We start from the raw sequence: 21,068 nt of genomic DNA on the forward strand, positions 1-21,068 counted from the left end.
ATATACAGATATGTGTTTATACATGCACATATGTGTATGCATATGTATGTGAGTTTGTTTGTTTGTTTATTTATTTATTTTCTGTGCTGGGGATTAAACCCAGAGCACTTGACCACTGAACTATATCCTCAATCCTTTTTTTTTTTTTTTTGAGACAGAGTTTCATTAAATTGCTTTGGCAGACCTTGAACCTGTGGATCTGTGATCTTCCTATTTCAGCTTTCTGAGCCTCTGGAATTGCAGGGGAAAATATATTTTCTTGAGTAGCAAGATGCAACATCTTCTCTTCCTAAGTTTATAGACAACATGATAGAATAAAATATCAATAGCTCTTTTCAATGTATCCAGACAAATTGGTTATAAAGTCCATTTTGAGAGAAAAACAAGAACAGTTAGAAAAGTTCTAAGAGTAGTGGGACAAAATCGAGAGCCTAGACTACCAGAACAAAGCCCTTCTGAGCCATAATAAAAAACTAGAATAGTATTTACCTGTGAATAGACAGAATAATGGAGTAAAATTTTGGAAAAACCCAGCAATATTCAATTGCATATGGAAATTTAAATTGCTATATATTCTTGATATGTCTAGCTGTGAAATGTCTTAACTCATTTTTCAGTTGCTATAAAAAACACTTGAGGTTGAATATTTTATAAAGAAAAGAGGTTTATTTCACTCGGTTTTGGAGACTGAAGAGCATAACACCAGCATTTGCTGGGATCTGCTGAGAGCATTCTGACAGCATCTCAGTGGGAGTGTGTGAAAACGGAGAGATCACATGTCAAGACAAGAAGTCAGAAGGACTTTCAAGGGCCAGGCTAACTCTTTATAAACTCACTTTTGCAGGAACAAACTGGGGTCCCTTGAGAACTACATTATTCCCTTCTGAGGACAATGTCATCAGTGTCCTGACCACTTTTTACTAGGCCCCACCTCTTACAGTTTCTACCACCTCTGCATCAACACTCAGGGGTGAGGCTTCCAATACATGAACTTTCCAGGGACAAACCACATCAAAACCACAGTAAATGTGTATCTCCCTTGGATCTTGTTATCATTTGGGGTAAGAGGAAATTGACTATAACTTCAGATAATTTTGATTCACTTTTGAATTCAATTCCAATCACTCTGAGAAGGCACATGCTGTGGTTTGGATACTAATTCCTCAAAATTCCACATAAAAAGGCTTGATTCCCAGGATGGCAGTATTTGAAGGTGCTATATACCTTTAAGAAGCAGAGATTAGAATGAGGTCCTTAGGTCATTGGGCTGCTGGGTCTCCCACTCTCTTTCTGCTCCCTGATTCATGTGAGTACTTGTTTTGACTCTTGCTATGATTATATCACCCTTAGGAGTGCTCAGTTTTGGACTTGAATCTCCAAAACCGTGAGGTAAGTAAACTTTTTTGTCTTCATAAGTAACCTATCTCAGGCATTTCATTGTAGTAAGGGGAAGCTGACCATATAGCACAGAAATAGACGGTTTCTTTGCTTACCAGCCCCTTTTCTGATGCTGTTTCCTCAGGAGAACGTAGGAGAGAAGTCCAACTAATAGGAATCTGCCTTAAATATACAAAATCAAAAATAACCAAGATATATGCACAAGATTATGTATTACAGTGCTAATTATAATAGAAGAGTAGTGATAGTCTCAATGTTCACCCTTAGGTAACTTGTCCTGTGAAATGTGGTATAACCACACAACAGAGTACTGTGCTGATACAAAAGGAGACCATCTAGGAGTGGATCAATTGAGTCTCATAGTAAGTGTACATTCATCTTTGAAGAAACTGACAAGATACATTTACAAATACTGACACATAGATGTTCACAGCAGTTTTATGTGTAAGAGCGCCAAACCAGAGACAACCCAAATACCCAAGAAATTGTGCCATAGACATTCAACAGAATACTGCTCAGCAATAAAAAGATGCAAACTACTAATACGTGAACAAAAGAAACTTAAAATCATTGTGCAAGTGGAAAAAGGCAGGGAGAAAAGGGTATGTTGCATAAAATTCTAGAAAATGAAATTTGACCTATAGTGTCAGAAAGGACCAGAGATTGTCGGGGACAGGGATGAAGTACAAAAAGGCATAAAACAATTTCTGGCAGTAATACAAATTCTTGTTGTGTTGGTTATGGTCTACATATGTAACAAAATTAATCAAATTATATACTTTAAATATTTTCAGTTGATTATTGTTTCTCAATTTATCTTCATTAGATGTGAGTAAAAATATTTTAAGAGGAATTTGAATATTTCTACATGAGTTTAAGAAATGGTTTCCAGGATATTATTAAATGAAAACACGGTGTGAAGAGGAATACATATTGTATGCCACCATTTATCTAAGAATGTGAGAGATGTGAATACACATATGGTCATACCTTAACACAAATAGATGATTTCTCTGCTTACTAGCCCCTTTTCTGATGCTATTTCTAAATACTTTATTTCTAAAAAATGTTAATGATCACCTGTGCTGTTGGGAAAAAGTGGTGTTATACACTTGCTCAACACAAGGTCGCCACAAACCTTCAATTTATAAAAAAACACTATATTTGCGAAGTGCATTAATACCTATATGTACACATATGTACACACACACAAAAATTGATGATATAAGGAAACGAAGGACAAACTATGAAAACAAATGTCTACAGGAAGAGGGAGAGAATAGAAGGGAAGCAGTTACCAGAATGAAAAGTAAGTCCTTCAAGTAACTCTGTAGATACAGCTTTTTAATATGTAGAGCCTTCTGTATTTCAAGTTAAATTTCAAAAAAGCAATTCTGAAAAATTGAAAACAAAATGAAACATATGATCCTAACTCAAAATCCAGTTGGCTGCATTACTCCTTAGAAAGAAGCTATTTCAAGTAAACTTAAAATACAATAAATATGACTGCATATCTCTAGAAATAACTGCTGGGGAAAAGAAAAAAAAAGCTCAGACTCCTTCAATTATCATATCGTTCACAGTAATTTTGGTTCTATTCAATCTTAAGATCATATTGTGTTTTTATGTAGGATGAGGCAAATAAATACGTAATTATACTGGTGTCATTGAGAACTGGCATATTCAGCATGGAAGAAAGGAAATGGAAGGGCAAAGTCAAAAGGGAGCAATTAAAAGCCCTAAGTCTTGAATTTATTCTTTTTTAAAAATTTTTGTAATTTTTTTAATTGATCTGGAGATTACCATGCTAAGTGAAATAAGCCAATCCCAAGTCTTGAATTTGAATTGGAAGTAATGATTTAACCTAAAGCAAAATAAACAAAAGTGTTTCCTGACTGCACTCTCTGAAAAAGTTTAGCAGCAATGACAAGCCCGTAGCAAGGAGGACCCCCTACTTGAGTTGCGGTCTCTAAGCATCACTGTGCACTAAAGAACTAGAGTACCTTAGAAAAATGGCTAAGTTTAGATCTGGGAAAGGAAACGAACAAGATGATCTGAGAACATCTTATTATATCAAAAGCAAGAATATTTGCAAACATTTCTTGGATTTTATCAAGGGACTGTAGAAGCTAACTTAAAAAGGCTCTCACTGGCCAACGATGGCAGAATTTGAGCATTAATAAAAATAATACCTGTGATTAAAGGAAATGCAATTACTTTAAATACACTATTTTATAACACATAGAAGCACATTAAAAATCTTTAAGTCACCTTCAGAGAGTGTTAGAGAATAAACTCATTAATGAAAACTGGCAAAGAAAGAAAAGAAGCAACAATTTATCCTGTCTTCCCTATTTGACCTGTCCCTCTGGTTAACCAAATGGTTGGTGACAAAAAGTTTATCTTTTTAGAAGTGTCCCAAAAAAATAAACGAAGAAGGAATTAGGGGAGGAAAAAAACTTAAATTCACTAATAGATTAATGAAACTGTGCAATGATAATCAATGGCTTCCATATCTATGAAAGAGAACTAACTCTACATGATGAGCCTCCTGATAGAAGTATAAAAGCTGACTTGCCAAAAATTCCAACTGGAACCTGAGCAAGCTTCCAAATCTACTTACCAATTTATAGAAAATGCAAAGGACAAAGGAGACTTAACTAGAAAATAATAATTTAAAAAACCCCAGACTATTAGAAACTCAATAAGAAAAATAATTTGGTTTCTAAATAAATAAGTAAGCAAGCAAGGGGTGGAGGGAGATCTTTACAGATTAAAAGATACTTAAAGGGCAGGCATATTGTGTTAGGCAGTTTTGTGTGTCTGTGGCCAAATACCTCAGACAGCGCACTTTAAAAGGAGGCTCATGGTTTCAAAATTCCAATCCATGATGACTTCGCACCATTGCTTTGGACCTGTGGTGATACAGTACGTAATGGTAGAGCATGTGGTAGAGGAGACCTGTTCACCTTGTGGCAGCCAAGAATTAGAGAGAGACAGGACAAGACTGGGATCCCAACATACCCTTCTAGGGCACACTCCGATGACCTAACTTCCTTCCACTAGGTGCCACCTCCTAGTTTCTACCATCTCCCAAGAATATCTCAGGCTGGTAGCCAAGCCTTTGAGGGTCACTCCAGATCCAAACTCTAGCACGTACAAACCAGTGTAGAGAGTTTATTTGAAAGACTATCATTTAGAGCCAAATACTTAACTATTTGTGGACATAATGATATGATGGACTTGGATATATTTCCAAATAACACAGGAGGTGGGGAGATGAAGTAAATGGGAAGTATAAATGAAACAAAATCGGCCATGAGAAAATTCATGGTTGAGGTTGGCTAATGCACGTAGCAGTTTATTATAACATAAAATACCTTTGTATGTGCTCCAAATTTTTCAAAAGAGAAAGTGAAAACAAACTACGAACAACACTTACATTTTATGACTAAGCAAATACTACTTACTATAAAGTTGAATAGTATATTATGTTTGCAAAGTCTCAATCTATGAAATTTCTTCCATTTCAAAGGAAATGTTTCTAACAGCAAAGCTAAATAGACACTAATTTCTTGCAACAAAATAATTGTGAAATCTTTTGTTACATTTTAGCATTTCATATCTCAATTGCCTCTTTATGGCACACTTCACCTTTCAGAACAGATTCATTTTCTTCTTGAAATCCACTAACTTCTTGATTAGATTTGGACTGGCTGCTTCATATTTGAACTTAGACTTTTCTTTGAAGTTTTGCATTTTTACTGATATTTCTAATGACCTTTCAAATTGCTTTATCATATCTCATATTTATTTTTTCCCAGATCTCAAGTATTTAAATCCCTCAGGAACCTCCATCTTGATAACTTCTATATTTTTCCTCCATACTGGACTATTTGCTTTTGAGGTTGGCTGTAACATTATCATTCTGGATCTTTGCTTCTCTGCTCTCCTAAATAGGAAAAACTCTTGTTTGACTTTCATATTATGTTGGTGTCTCTTTGGTTTAAGCCCTAATTTTTTCTGTAGTATATATTCAAATATGTTCTGAAAAGAGTAAGTGGGAGGCAAACCTCCTAAGGTCTTAAAAAGATTTCATTTTGTTTTCGTACTTGATTGATAATTTGGATGGATATAAAATTCCAATTTCAAAACCATTTTTCACTGAAGCCTTTGAAGATATTGCTTCATTTTATTTTTGCATAATATGAGATGCTAATATCAATGCAAGTTATGTTCTTTTATAGGTTTCCCCCTGGAACCTTAAATTTTGGTTTATCTTTGAAGACCTAAACTTTCCTAGGAATGTGCTTATGTGTGGGTGTCTCTGCATTCATGTTGTTCTTAGTAGCAAATAACAACAATGAAATATCATGAACTAAGCACTTAAGATATTAAATGTTGTTTGAAGTACTTTATACATATTATCATATACAACAACCTGTGAGGCAATTCTTTCCCTCATTTTACAGATGGGGAAACTGAAGCAGAGAAAGGATATGTATCAATGCCCTTTCAATATGGATAATTGTATAGTCTTTTACCTATAAAAAATTTGATTATATTATTTCTTTATAATTTTATCCCCTCTATTTATTTCATTTTATCTTCCTAGAATCACTGTTTTTGATCTCCTGGTACGAATCTCCATATGACTTGTCTTTTATGAAATCCATGTTTTTGGAAAATGTTGTGAAAAGTTTCCCCATCTTTATATTCTAATCCTTCTATTTATTTGTCCTTCACAAATTATATTGTTTTACTCCATAAAGTTATGTTGCTATCCAATTTTCCTTTTTTGTCTTTTCTTGATCTTTTAATGAAAATAATATCTTTATTAATACAATCTCTCAAGAATATTACACAGAGTTATTTTAATAGCTTTCTGGGAGAGTTATCTTTCTTAATTCTAATGTCAGATTTACTTATTTTGAGAGTGACATTAGCAGGAGAGTCAAATAGAACTTCCTGGGGTTCATCCCTTCACAGAAACATCAATTTGAACAATTATCCATGCACAAAATTACTGTCATAAGACCTAAAAGGAATCAGGTGAGTGATCATAGCTTTTAAATGGAGCACAGAAATAAGAAAAGACACACTGAACAGGTTGGGAAGGACTCTTCCAAATTGTTTTCCCAAGTGGCCATACCACTTTACTTCCCTACCAGCAGTGTGTAGAATTTCATCCTTGCCAACACTTGGTAACATACGGTTTGTTTGTTTGTTTTTTTTTAAGTGTGTCATAATTATCTAATGGTTGTGCAGCAGTATCTCATCATGAATTCAATTCCCATTTCCCTATAAGTGACAGTACTGAGCTGCTCTGCATGTGCTGTTTGCTATCTATATCTCTTTGGTGAAATGGCTGTTTAAATCTTTTGCCTAGTTTTTAATTGGATTTTGTAGTATCTTATTGTTGAGTTTTGAGGACCCTGTACACTAGACACTTTCTAAAAAGTATTCTAGACATTTCATTTCTTTAAAAATTCGTTAAAGAATTAGGCCCATTTTATAGATGATAAAATCAAGGCACAAAAAAAAGTCAAATAACTTCCTCAAAGTTTCATAGAAAGCAAGTAGCAGTAACACCGGGATTTGAAAATAAGCATTCTGATTCTATATTCTCAATCAGGGTCTGGCATCCTCTCCATAAGGAGTCAGATAGTAACAACTTTAAGTTTGGTGGACATAACGCCTCTGTTGAAAAATGCTCAACTCTGCTGCACTACCTTGGGGACAAACAAAAACAAGTGGGTGTAGCTATGTTCCAATAAAACTTTATGTACAACGAAATTTGAATTTTATGTGATTTTCAATTCACATCATGAGTATTGTTAACTTTTATCTAAACTGAAATACTGTACTGATTTATATGTGAACTACTGACAATTTCCACTCATGTTTCTAAACACCAAAAATTTTAGTACTTTCTATAAAATATTTACTGAGTTGTCTTAAAATTGTATGTTTCTTTTATAATTACTCATTTTTGTGCATGACGCTAGGCACTCAGTAAATAGCTGTTAAATTGAATTCAAATAACCAAATTGAAGACTGGCATATGGACACGGCAACACATTTCATTCCTGATTCTCTTTCTAACCATTTTGGCTTAATAATTACAAGTATCTTTTCTGATGCTATTGTTCTTTATGTCACTGGTTATTATCTTTCATAATAATAGATTTAATATTTCCATCAAACACCTGTCTTCCTCACTATCAGGTTTTCACGTTAAACCCTCTTGAACAGTTTGTAAAGTGAGCTGTGACATTCTTCCGGTTCATTATTGAAATATTAATTGAGGGCTTATTATACACCTGACACATCATACTTACTGATGAGTCCATGGCTATAAGTTAGAATGCCCACCTCCATCCAGGAAGCCTGTAACCTAGGAGAAAAGGCAGAAACATAAATACACCAATATGGGACAATGGTACCAGTGCTATGATAGAAGCTGGTACACGGGACATAGGGGCATTTTAGAAGGCTCCTGGATTAGGGGAATCACAATCCATATAATCTACCACCAAGAGCCTTATGTCTTTGTAATGTAAACCACAGCCTCAGGAGACTGGAGGTGAGGGAAGTCTTTGAAAACACCTTTGGAGTTATCTATTTGCTTTCCAGATTATCTTTTCTTTAACGACTTAATGATTTTCAAATATAAAGAGCTAAAGCATTACCTGTGTCCCGATCCTTTCATTTCATGCAGGAAACCCATATATATCAAAGAGACATTTTAGTTTCCCCTGGTTGTATCATTCATTCATTCTCACATAAGTCAGAGAGATGAGATGCAGGTTTTGAGCCCCAGTGAGTCCCCACCCAAATCTTGGGTAGCTGCTCTGTGATGAGAGCAGGTCCACAGTCCACATGGGTCTACTGGGCCTCTGGATCTTCTTCCTGAAGCTGGTTTCCTTTTGCCTTCCATTGCCTGTGAATCTTTCCCCGTTTGGATCCTAGGATGTGGCTTCCTCCCTCCTTTTGTCCACACTGTGGTCTTCAGGTTTCATTTCTTCTTGTGTACACCTCATGTACCAGTGGCTTAGGCTGGTAGTGCTTGTGGTAATGCAGCTGATACCAGCATTAAGTACCAGGGTGTCTGCACTAGTATTTATGTGAGGTGGAAGAGAGAGCCATAAAAATCCACTGGTTGCTGTGTGCTTGTGTATTGGGGTAAGAAAGGCAGAATGGGGTGATGGCACTATTAGGAGAGAAGGGCTTCCAATCACCAGCTGGTTATGTAAGGCTTCCTGAGATAATTTCCTCTTTTTTACTGTCATAATTATTATGTGAATGTTTTGCATATTGATTGTGCCTTTCCTTGGAGGAGCTGGAGAAAGTGGCTCTTTCTGCAAACCTCACTATGCTTTGATTCCAGAGGTCATCTCTCAGTGTCACCTTCTCTTTGAGAAGCAAACCTCCAAGAGATAGACTGTCCAACAGAAGAATAAATCTGATAAAAATTCCCTTGTTCTTTGTACTAGAAAATAATTTTAGCATCACACTCTGTCCATCTGGACATCATTAATATTGTCAACCACTCCCTTCAATAGCCTTTAATGTCTAAATAATTACTCCCTGTGGCCATAATCCGACATGATGTCACTCCCCTCCTGATTTGCATTTCATAGATAACAGACAGCTTGGGAATTACAGGAGCCTTTGTGAGCTGTTCTGAAAGCCTAACACTTACTCCCACCGTCACCTCCATCACATCATGTCCCCTCCCCTAAATCTGTCACCAAACTGCACAACCTTCCCCCACTCAATTACCCTCTTCCTTCTGTTACACCATCATTGGCTCTGTCTACACTAAGCTCAATATCCTGATGGATAACTAAAAGCAAAGTTGACTAATTGAGACATTTGAATGCTTTACTTAATCTGGATACCCTTGACTGGAATTCTGACTTTTCGTTCCTCTGTGTGGTAACTATTCCTCTCCCCGAGTATATTAATCACTTTTCCACTTTGTGGTCTCACCTCTTAGAAGACAGATAGCTGCTCTCTCTCTCGTGAAACTTAATGCCTGGGCCAAGGATGTTTCTCTGGGTATTGCTATCTTGACCTCTCTCCTGTCACCCAGACCTGGAAAAGCAGAAATGCTTATCATGGAGCCTGGTAAGAATGCAACCAAGGTCTAGGCTATTAATGAATAGAAAGTTGTTCTCTTTTTTAAAATGTACTTGCTTTTATTTTTTTAAAGCAATGTGTTACTTAAAAAAAATTATTAGTTGTAGATGGACACAATATCTTTGTTTTGTTTTTATTTATTTTTGTGTGGTGTTGAGGATTGAACCCAGTGCCTCTCTTTAATTCCCCTATCCTTCCCCCATCTCTACTCAATTCCTTCTTAGTTGTCCTTATACAACCAACTCTTGGCATCCGTCTTCCCAGTTAGTGATTTTCTTTTCCATGTCTATGTTTGGTCTTTGTCTGCACAACACCAAACATCTGGATACACAGTAAAAACATGCTGTCGAATACCCAGATGTTTGGATGTTTCTAAACATCTGGGTATTTGGGAACCTTGCAGCAATAACAGCTGGATAGTGGAATTAATTTTTCACTTCTCAGTCATCACTTGACATCAGATGGACAGAGTCTTATCAGCCACAATCTAAGCAGAGCCCATTATCTGCAAAGGATTCTTTTTTTCCCCCCTCTCACATGGGGAATTATCTCTGTCAATCATTTTATTGTCAAAGAAAGGGGGAAGAAATTTGTCTCTTCTTGGCCCTGCAGTACATCATCACTCTATGCCTCAGTTCTTTTCTCCCTGAAAGTGCTACTAGAAACTGACAATTTCTTTAACCTTTCCTACCCCAGAGGCAGGGAGAAAGAATAGGCACTAAAAACACCGTTTTCTCCATGCAGGTCCAGAGAATGTGACAAGAACTTATCTCTTATTAGAACTGCTCTCTGATTTGGGATCTTGTTTCCCACCCAATCTCTCCTCTGTGCTTTGTACCACTCCATCTACAAGAGAAAGCCAAAGGATGGCAATTTTTTATTCCTGTTCTCTGTTTTCCACAAAGGACTCACATTAGCTGTTTGTGTTTTTCCTGGGTAGCTTAGAATAACATTGTCCTGCCCTCCTGGGACCTTCCACCTTCCGTAGGAGGAGGATCTCTGGGGACCTCCCGAGACAGCAAAGTGTTCATCCTTCTCTAGGTATAGGTGGTAGCTTCAAAGTAACTTCCAAATGTTAATGAAGCTTCACGACAGCAGCAGGGTGGTATCAGCGTTCACTCGCTTTGCTGAAGGACAGATCGCCGCCCAGGTGCTGGGGCTGCGCCCACCCCGGCTGACACTCCGCAGTGCACTCTGCGTCCACGCGTGCAAACTAGGGTGGCTCAAAGTGTGTCTGTGACAAAGAGCAAGCCGCTCCTCCAGACTAAAAGGCGAAGGTAAATGGATCCATTAGATGTTTCTGTTTTCAGCGGAATAGAGACACACAGCCCCCAAGTCAGTGCAGTCAGAAAATATATATCAGTCAATTTAGTGAAAGCCAATTCCAGTGTGACCGTTCGCCGGCGCCGCGTGGACGCGGCGGGGCAGGGACAGCTGAGGGTCGCGGGCGGGTCGCCGCTCTGCGGCCCTGTCCCCTGTGGCGCGGGGTGCTGGTGTGGGGTGGCTGACTCCGGGAACATCCTCGGGCGAGGGAGNACCTTCTCCCAGAGGAGGTGACAGACGGGCCTGTAATTTGGTTCCATTCGCTCGACTGGAGTAACACCTGCCCCCCTCTCCTGGGACTCGAGGGTCTCATCCCAAACCATACAAGAAGCCAAAGACAAATCCGGGCCCACATGCAAATACGCCCAGGACGCAGAGACACAGGCCCGCGAGCACTCACCACCCGCCAGCCTCGCTGGAGCCTGCCGCAGACCCGGGCAGCTCTGAACTCCTCAAGTTCAAACACCAAAACGCGGCCGCAAACTTTAATTTTCAGGTTTTCACTTTCAAAAAATTTCATTAATGAGCTACGATGGTCGTAATCAACATTTCCCTCTACTCACACTAAGTCTTCTCTAATAAAGGCACTCATTTCTTTTTTTCATTTTAGGAGAAATGTACAGGGCACTGACCACTAAGCCTCTCTGCATGTTTTCTGAAGCCAGAGTTGTTGGGATCATCCTGCCAGAGTGGCTTATTTGACATCCTCCCCAAGCCTGATCCTGAGCAGTAAGGTGAGCAGGGGACCTTGCAAAGCTACTCTGAGAACACGCCCAGCACTAGCCCTTCTGCAAGGATCCACCCTTTGTGATGCTGAGCCCTCTCTCTGTGGCCTGAGACCACAAGCCTGAAGAGGACCAAAATCTAGACCAGGACTGGGGCTGTCTCTGAGAACATTTGTTCTAACTTTCAGTTACTATAGTTTTTGTTTCTTTTTTTTCCCCACCAAGAAAAAGAAACTATTTTTTTTTTCATTTTATTAAAGTGCCTTTGAATTGTATTGCTCTTTGGGCTCGTTTTCCATTCAAATTCTTATTAGCCATGTAATCTATGTGACTTCTCTATGTCTGAGTGTTCTCATCTATAATTTAGAAAATAATACCACCTACCTCACTGAGTTTTTAGAGAATCAAGTGTGCTAACAATGAAAAGTGCCTGGCACAGGGTAGAAGCTATGCCTGTGTAATTATTTTTGCTGATATTATTGTTAATCCCCAGGCCGCAGCACAGCCCAGGGTAGAGAATGTGGGGCCCACATGTGGAATGAGCACAGGACTGGCATCCAAAGACTTCTAGGTGGCTCTGCCCTGCAGTGTGAGACTGTAGGTGAGTCACTAAACCATTTAGTATCAGTGATTTCCTCTGAATACAGGCTTGAGAGACTCACAGAGTTAGCGAGTAACAGAGGAGTGTGCTAAACTGAAAGGCGCACACAAGGAACTGTTGTTAGTGACACTCAGGCATCCAGAGGCTGCTGCTGTCAGGGAGGGCTGGCAGGCCCACTCTCCTAAGTCTGCACAGAGCTTCCTACTCCAGGTCACCTTCTAACCCCTATCCTGACCAATGCCTAAGAAAATTTGGCATTGATTTAAAAAAAAAAAAAATACTGAAAACTGCCCAAAGTGGGTTCCAGCAATGTGTTTGCTCTAACATGTTCTATTGGTCCTTTATAACTTTTTCTTTGACTATGTTGTCATTAGATAGCCGCCAAGTGCCAGCTGCCCCTGCACACCCTGCAGGGCAGCTTTGGACTGTGGTGTGGCCCTCTGTGCTAGGACACCAGTTCTGAGGCATGGCACCCATGACAGGCAGCGGGCAGGGGGAAAGGGGCTCACATTAAACGTTTGCATTAGAACAAGTACCAAAGTAAATGGGACAGGAGGCAAATTTTCAAAGTAGATAGAAGATGACCAACAAGATTATCAAACTAGGTGTAGGCAGAGGATAATCAGGGAAAGGTAGATTAGACCTGCTCTGAAATTCTTTAGAAATACAAGTGCTCATAGATGATATTCAGGAAATGCTGTTTATATGTTTTACTGCAATAATGGTATTTTTGTTAAGTTAAAAAAAAAAGTGTTCCTGTTCTTTCAGAGACTGACTAGTGTTTTCATGGGTGAAAAGATGCCATGTTTGGGATTTACTTCAAAAAACAAATGGTTGTTTTAACATACAATTACTAATACCTTATAACTTGTATAAAAAAAAAAAAAAAGTTGAGCCTAGAATCTCTAGAGCATACAGACCTACACCTTCAACATTGTTTTTTCCCTTGGATGAACACATTCTTACCAGAAAATGAATGAGTTCCCAGAAATATTATGACTTTCAAGGGGAAGGGACTTAGAGGCATATTACTGTCTGTTACAGTGAATTTATTGTGACAGCTGAATCTGATATAAATGGGCATGTATGTTATTTTGGAAATTTACATTTCACTTACATGCACTGAATGCACATTTGTTGGGTTTGGTTTGGGTGGGGTTTTTTGGTTTTTGTTTTTGTATTTAGAATTGTTTGGGTCCCAATTTAAAAATGATCACACATATGATCATTTATTGTGATTTTTTTAAAAAATTATCTTCAGATTGAAATTTCCCATGTGAACTGCTTTCATTCTGTTAATACATTTAGAATGCATGGACATATTAAAATATGAAGACAGAAATGGTGATTTTTTTTTGCTTTGTTTTGTTTTTTTGGTTTAACCCCAAAAGAAACAGCCACTGATGATATTGAAAAGATTTGCTTTATTATTATTTATTATTAAAATTTACTTTCATAACTATTACAAGCCTATTATTTTTCTTAAACTGATCAACATGTTTGTGATTTAGTCACAATTTAAAAAACATCAGGTGAATCACGTTTATTAATTCAATACTTATGTATTCATATTATTTATATTATCTTTTAATATTTATAGACAATAAAAATTAAAATTTCAAAGGAATAGTGGGAGAGAGGATAAGGGTAAAAATGAGATATATTTATTGAATGTAGATGTTGGGTATATTAGAATCCATTGTACCATTCTCTTGGCTTTTGTAGATGTCTCGAATTATTCCATAAAAGTGATTTGTAAAATGCAGTTGGGTGAAAAATTCATGCCAATTGATTGTTACTTACCCAAGCCCCAGAGGATCAACACCTGATCTAAGGCAACCTCCCCCTCATCACAGAGCTCTACCCTCTGGAACAACTTACCTCTTGCCACTCCTAGGACCATCTCCAGCCCTGGTTACTTTCTATTTATGTACCTCTGGAGGCGTTTCTTTCATCTCCATCTCTTTATTTGGTCAAACCCTTGCTCCTCTCTAGGAGACTGACCTCAGTGATCTTTTCTTCTAGTTAGTCCATCTTGACTCCAGAAGATCCTAAGAGAACTCCCTCCCCACATCTATCAATCATACCACCTTTCTCATGACTCAAGAAGTTCCTGAATTTTACCCTTTTCCTGATAGCTTTCTGGAATAATCAGCAAGGAGATGAGAAATGTCTTCCTTCCCAACCTGGAAATATTTAACAAAATTGACCAGAAAACCTCAACAATTTCTCTGTCCATAACCTCAAGAATAGTTTAACTATTCAATTCTATTTTTGAAAAGGTCACCTAACTTAAGAGCTAATACAGTTAATTCTATTGAATCTCTGGCACTAGACATATTCTAGGTGTTTTATGTGACTTAATTCAGTCATCCCCAAAATATTACTGCTAGGTACTGTATCCCCCCCCCATTTCACAGATGAAAAAATGAGGCATAGAATTAATAATCTGTTCAAGGTCACAGCCAGTTAGTAGGAGAGCTGGAATTTTTACACAAACATACTTTGTTCACATCTGTTCCTGACCATTCTGCTGTAGTGTCTATCACAGCCTTTGGCACTGCTAAAAACCAAGGTGATAACAGAAAATTCAAAGGCCAAGCCTCTAACAGGTAGTAAAGTGACATTTTTAGACATGTACATAACTTTAAACAAGTGCGTTTGAGGCATATTCCACAGTTCACCATTAATGAACTATTCACTTACTTATGTTTTCTCTCTTAGAGGACAGAGATAATTTCTGATTTCTTTGTAGAGCTAGTAATGTGCAGATACATATACTTGGTGGAGACCAGAAATCTTTAAGACATTCATAAATTGAAACTGATTTTAGCTTATATTTAACTTCTTATGAATAGTATAAATACAAAGACATTAGGAAATAGCTTGCATATATTGACCATTTACTTTGTTCTCTTATTCTGAAAACTATACATTATCCCATGGAAACCTTATAGCATCCATTTGAGATTGGAACATATATTGTCCCATGCTACATACTCAAAATCAGAGACTTAAGGGATTAAGACATACTCAGTGTCATACATTTAGGATAAGTCAGAGCCAGTGTATGAACCTGGCTTCCAGAATCAGGAATGAGAGAAACAATAAATTCTAGCATAATGATGTATGTTTGTGGGACTCAAAGAACACAGCAGCTAATACTATCAAAGAAGTCCAAGAAAGCATTGCAGAGTGGTTATGTTTGAATTGGGTCACTATGCAATAATTGGAATTTTCTGTGTGGAAAATAAGATTGGAGGAAATGATCAGCAGCAGAGAAAAAATAAGTGCTAAGGCTCAGGTTAAAAAGGGCCTGGCACATGCCTGTAGCCTGTAATCTAGCGGCTGGGCTCTGGAGGCTGAGACAGGAGGATCCAGAGAGAGTTCAAAGTCAGACTCAGCAACAACCTGGTGCTAAGCATCTCAGTGAGATCCTGTCTCTAAATAAAATACAGGAAAAAAAGGGGGGGCTGGGGATATGGCTCAATGGTCAAGTGCCCCTGAGTTCAATCCCTGGTACCTCCCCTGCCAAAAAAAGGGGGCCTGACTTGTCTGAGGAAATGAGAAATTTGGATTTGGCAGCAACATTCATCCTTGGGGAGAGTGGCTGAATATGGTTGCTAGTGAGCGTCTGGATCAAGACTAAAAGATTGCTTTGTTCAGGAAAAGAACTTGAATTCCATTTGTTTCAAAATAGGTAAGTCTTCAGGCAGGAGAATGATTTTTGAAGATGTTTCTAAAGACTAGGAGACAGTGAGGAATATAGATGGGGGACACTAAAGAGTCAGACCCACCCATGTGCTGGTGCACAGTAAGGCCACGGACAGCGCCAGGTTGGCTGCAGACTCCCCTTCAGGGGTGCTGGCCCAGGATTGCTGGCCCAGCCTGCAGGGTCTTCTTGCAAAATAGAAAAAGGCCTCCTTTCCTCCAGACAGTTTAGAGCCACTTCAGGGTGCACACTTAACTTAGCAAACAGAGCAGAGCCTCAGGTTTGGCTTCTGCTCATCCATCTTCTGGGTGAAGTGGCCTTGTTCACTGCTGTCCCTGTACACTTTAGGTGTGCCCAGAGCTGAGGCTTCCCCTATGCACACGAATGGCTAAGGCAGTATGGGGGGCCACAGGGAGGGTGGGTGTGGCATGGCCACCCAATATCAAAGGACACCTTTAGAATATGATGGGTAGGCACAGACACTTTGATACACCAACAAATGTGGCTTCATGACTCTGGGCAAGTTATTTAATTTCTTGAAGACTCAATTTCTTCCTATGTTAAATGGAAATGATTAAAGTGTCTCTCCCACTGAGTTGTGAGAATTATATGAGATAATGCATCCATACACTTGTCTCAGCGAGCGCATCCTACAAACTCGACACATGTTAACTATTAGTATTTCTACTACTAATAATAATGAGAGAGCCCATCTGCACCTGGAAAATGGCGTTGGCTGTATGTTCTCAAGGTTGGTTCTTAAATGGGAAGAAACTGGCATCCAGGGACAGACAGCTGTGATGTGAACTACCTAAATCATAGCATCCTGGAGGTTGATTTTGTCTACTTACCTCATCACACAGTTTGGTGACATGTGTTTATGGAGCAGAGCCACTGGAGGTAGCCCCCAAACAGGGTTCCTGTGGGAAGCAGGTGTTCCCCCACAAGTCTCCCATTCCCATTCAGCTTGGCTCCTGTCCATACCCACTGCCTCTCCCCTCAGTCTGCTCTTCCTTTCTTTCCCACTCCATCCCGCCACCCACGATCCCATGATCTCCCCCACTGCCGAACCCCTCTGCCCTCTCCCTGGGGGGGAAAAAATGACTTTTTTCTTTTTCTTCCTTTCTTTTTCTTCTTTTGTTTCTTTCCTTTTGGCTAGCACCTTTGTTCCTTGTTCTCTGGAAGTCTCTGGTCCGTGGTAGAAGTAAGGAAAATGTCATCTAGGCAGAGAGATACTCAGCACACCTGGCCTTGCCACTGGGTTAGATGGGGCCAAGATTTCTGGGGAGCAGCAATGTTTGGGCAAGTTGTTGAGCAGTGGGGGGGGGGGGGCAGAGAGGTGAAAGGAGTAGCAGGAGGAACTGTTGTTCCAGGTGGTTCCAGGTTGGTGTAGGGAAAGACCAAATTTGGTGAAGGATAAGGCCCGAGCCAGCTGGGGAAAGGTGGTGGTCCACACAGGCTGTTTCTATGCTCATAAGCACTCAGGACATGGTAACAGACGATGAGAAGAAAAGGCAATTCAAGTGGCAGCTATTTTGGAAGCTGACCGGGCAGATGGAAGTTTTAGGCAGAGCTTGTCACCTTGGAGAGGACTCCCTGACAGCCCTGTCTAAAGTACTCCCCACCCAGCACCTCCTGCTGCCCCGCCTTTCAGTCCTTTATTTCTCTCCATAGCATTTAGCATTATCTAAAATTAAATGGTTTATTTGTATGTTGTCAAAATGGTGTTCTCCAGAACAATACAGTTTTTCTACTTTTAGTATCTAGAACATCACCTGGCCCACAGTAGATTGTCAATAAATAATGTTTCGACTTAAGAATAACCAATGTACCATCACCATTATTCCAGAGAGTTGTTGCTCTCTCACATAAGGTTGTCCAATCACTGAGTCCATGCTACCTTCAAGGGATAAATCAGTCACCCTCTGCTCCAGCAGAGTGTCACAGTGCCTCATTTCTCTCTGGAGGGTGCTCAGCGGCTTTGCATTTGAAATGACATCGCAAAGATCCTCTCCTGGAATTCCCATGGATTGTGTAGCTGGGAAGGGAGGCTGCCCTCCATCCAACTCCAATGGTAAGGGCAGGTGAGTGAACCGGTCCCTCTTAGATGTGAATGGGAGGACTGTGTTGGTCGGTCAAAAATGAGGCACATCACTCGGCAAAAGATGGCTCTCAGAAGGCTTCCAGAAGTAAGAAGTTGACCTTACTTCGCTGGCATAAGAACAGCGACACATTTTATGTTACTTAATAGAGGTGCTACGAGGACTGAGAGTAGTTGTCTCTTTCACTGCCTAGAAGTGAGTACACCTACAGCCACTCAAGTGTCCTAGACAGCATGTGTAGGTCAGACAGTGGCCAGTCATACTGTGGTGCCAAAACCTTGTCTAGACTCCAGGCAAAGTCTGGTGCTGCTCTCTTCCATGTCCTGGGTAGGGAGTGCTTTCCTACTGAGCAACTCCATTAAAAGGGAACCAAATGAAGTCCCACGTTTTGGGAACTGTAAGTATGACTACCAGAAACCTGGGAGAAAAGTGATAAATGTTCATAATCCTGCAGATGCTGGGTACATAAACCAAGCATCTCCATAATTGAATTTTGTATACCAAAACCAGGAGTTTGGTATGATATAGACTCATAGTTCATGTTGTTCTATATATGTGTGTGCACCTACAGACATCTAGTTTTTAAGATACTTACATATGCTACTTGTAGATGACTATTTCACATTTTTATACGAGCCCTAGGCTTTTGTAAATGACATTCTTCCTGTCTCAAGATTGGTCCAGGTTTTGGTCTTGTTTTATCTCCTTGTTTGCAGGTGTTAGGTCCTGAATCTGTATACTGATTAAATGTTTGAGTATTACAAGAGTAATATACTCCTGTTTTTAATAAGGGCCATGAGGGAGAGTTGTCACTGCATAACAGTGTAATAGCAGTTTTTCTCACTGCCATTTAAGTAGCTATGTGACTTAATGCAGGTCATTTCTGGAGCCTCAGTTTCCCAACTCTGCCTCGAAGGGGTTGATTACTATATACGATTGCTTAATAAGATAGTTACTTTTTTTTTCTTTAAAGCAAAAGAATCTGTGATTCAAGTAATATTTTACATAAACATTCTGCTTTTCCTCACTGGGGGGTAGCATGATCTATGTCATCTCTTGTATGTGGGATATGCACTTATAGAGTAATCCATGCCCAATTTTAGAAAAGCATCAAATACACAAATCTCAGTATATGAATATGTCTACATTAAGGTTTTTGTTTTTGTTTTACTTGTTCCTTTCTAAGGAATTGAATCCATTAAGATATTTCATGCTTAGCCAGCATGTTCATTAGTTTTAGACAGATGCTTAAAATAAAAGAGAGGACTTTATTTGATACCTTTATTTATATGCAAAACAGCGCACCATTCATGAGATATGAAAAACTCGTCAGATAGAAACCAGATTATATCTATTTTCACTACAAAATATTGCATTATATAAAGCAACAGAGACACAAAAAAACCCTGAAAAAGACTAAAATCTTTGGATAGCAGATGTGTTTTTTTTTTTCCTTGTCTCTAAAATACACTCCTCACTTTAAGAGTTTCACAGCTGAGAACATGAAACATTGTCAGGTTATAGACTTTTCTTTTTGGTTGTCACAGAGGAAAGTAGTTCTGATTTTATTTTATTTTTTTAGGAAAATAACTTAATTTCCTAAAATCATCCCACGCACAAACATCGCACACACACACACACACACACACACAAAGAAGCTACTCTCCTTATAAACAGTTTGTAAAGTACTTTTCAGACATAAATACAGATAAGAAAAACAACACTTACTTTTTTAAAAAACTATAATAGTGAAGTGCTAGTGTTGCTGATTTCACAACAAAAGAACCTTTCAAGAACAAACATCTTAATATATAAAATATGTTTAGAAACAGGGAGAAGTGGGAAATTTCTTATACAAGTGCAATATAATTAGAGCAAAAGAAAGACCACAGTATAATCTCAACATACACATAAAAAGTTAGACATAATTATTCCACAGGAAAAAGTGTAAACACTTGACTATAAATAAATTGGCACAGAGTATCCAAAGTAAAATTATCACCACTCTGAAAAATAAATGTCTTGAAAAAAATACTCTACTCCTTCTAACATAAATAAAAATAGGTTGTCTTTTTCTAACTGCACCTATGGGTCCACATATTTAAGGTCACAAATAGATGTTTTTGGATATATAAAGGGGCACTTGGCCTGAAAAAGCAATCAGATATTAAATTTTCCATTTAAATATGGTTTATCCTGTCTACTTTAATGGTCTATCTTGGGGTTAAAATCTCACCAAGCTCAAATCCTTCCACAGTGTATTTGTTCTCCATGTGTCTTTTTAACCTTACCAAATATTCAGGGTTTGTTTTATTTGAATTCTAATATAATCTTTCTTTTGACGACCAAACAGAAAGTTTGCTGTCCCACCTTCCTGTGCCTTAATCTTTGTATGGAATAAGTTCCCTCCTCTCTTTCTTGCCAGCATTTGGTGATTTGTCAATTAGAAAAATTCCACACAATTTAAAGTTCTGAGCCTGTACTCTGAGCTTCTGCCCTCCTTCTTTCAAAATATGAAGATGTGTAGGAGAACTCAAAGTCTCCAGTGGGTTAAAGCAATAACCCTTAAGGGGAGCCTACTACACAGAGGGAAGGCCCCAGGGCGGCTCATCTTGGGTGCCTCCAGAAGGTTCTTCTGGCCTGGAAAATACCCTCTGTGCGCCCCAGAGCTCTCCAGCCAACCCCACCTCCCAGCGAAGGAAACCTTCCCCTGTTGTCCCACTGACCAGAGAGAACAGGCTGTGAGCTTCTTCCCCAGTCCAAGTGTCTCCCGGAGGCCTTCCCGCTGGGCCGTCGCCGCCTTTGCCTTGCCAGTGGCGGCCGCCTGGATCGGTCGCCTTTCGCGAACGCTGGGACAGGCGGCCTCCCGCGGCGCCCCCTGCCCTACACGTCCAGGACGTGGTTGAGATAGGAGATGTAGCAGATGGCCAGACGCAGGATCTCGATCTTGGAGAGCTTCTTGTCCGGGGGCAGCGTGGGCAGCAGTTTGCGGAGCTCGGCGAAGGCCAGGTTGAAGGCTTCCACGCGGATGCGCTCGCGGGTGGCGTGGGCCGAACGGTACT

General features: G+C 39.3%; 1 protein-coding gene across 1 annotated transcript in view; it reads right to left on the reverse strand.

The window, feature by feature from the left end:
* Positions 1 to 20,889: 20,889 nt before the first annotated feature.
* Nhlh2 (nescient helix-loop-helix 2) overlaps positions 20,890 to 21,068 on the reverse strand; it is a 602-nt gene continuing 423 nt past the window's right edge. The window contains exon 2 of the mRNA XM_048814598.1: positions 20,890 to 21,066. Coding sequence (XP_048670555.1) covers positions 20,890 to 21,066 — 177 coding nt within the window. The remainder of the gene's footprint in view (positions 21,067 to 21,068) is intronic.

Source organism: Marmota marmota, unplaced genomic scaffold (genome assembly GCF_001458135.2).
Source record: "Marmota marmota marmota unplaced genomic scaffold, marMar, whole genome shotgun sequence".
Classification (NCBI taxonomy): Eukaryota; Metazoa; Chordata; class Mammalia; order Rodentia; family Sciuridae; genus Marmota; species Marmota marmota.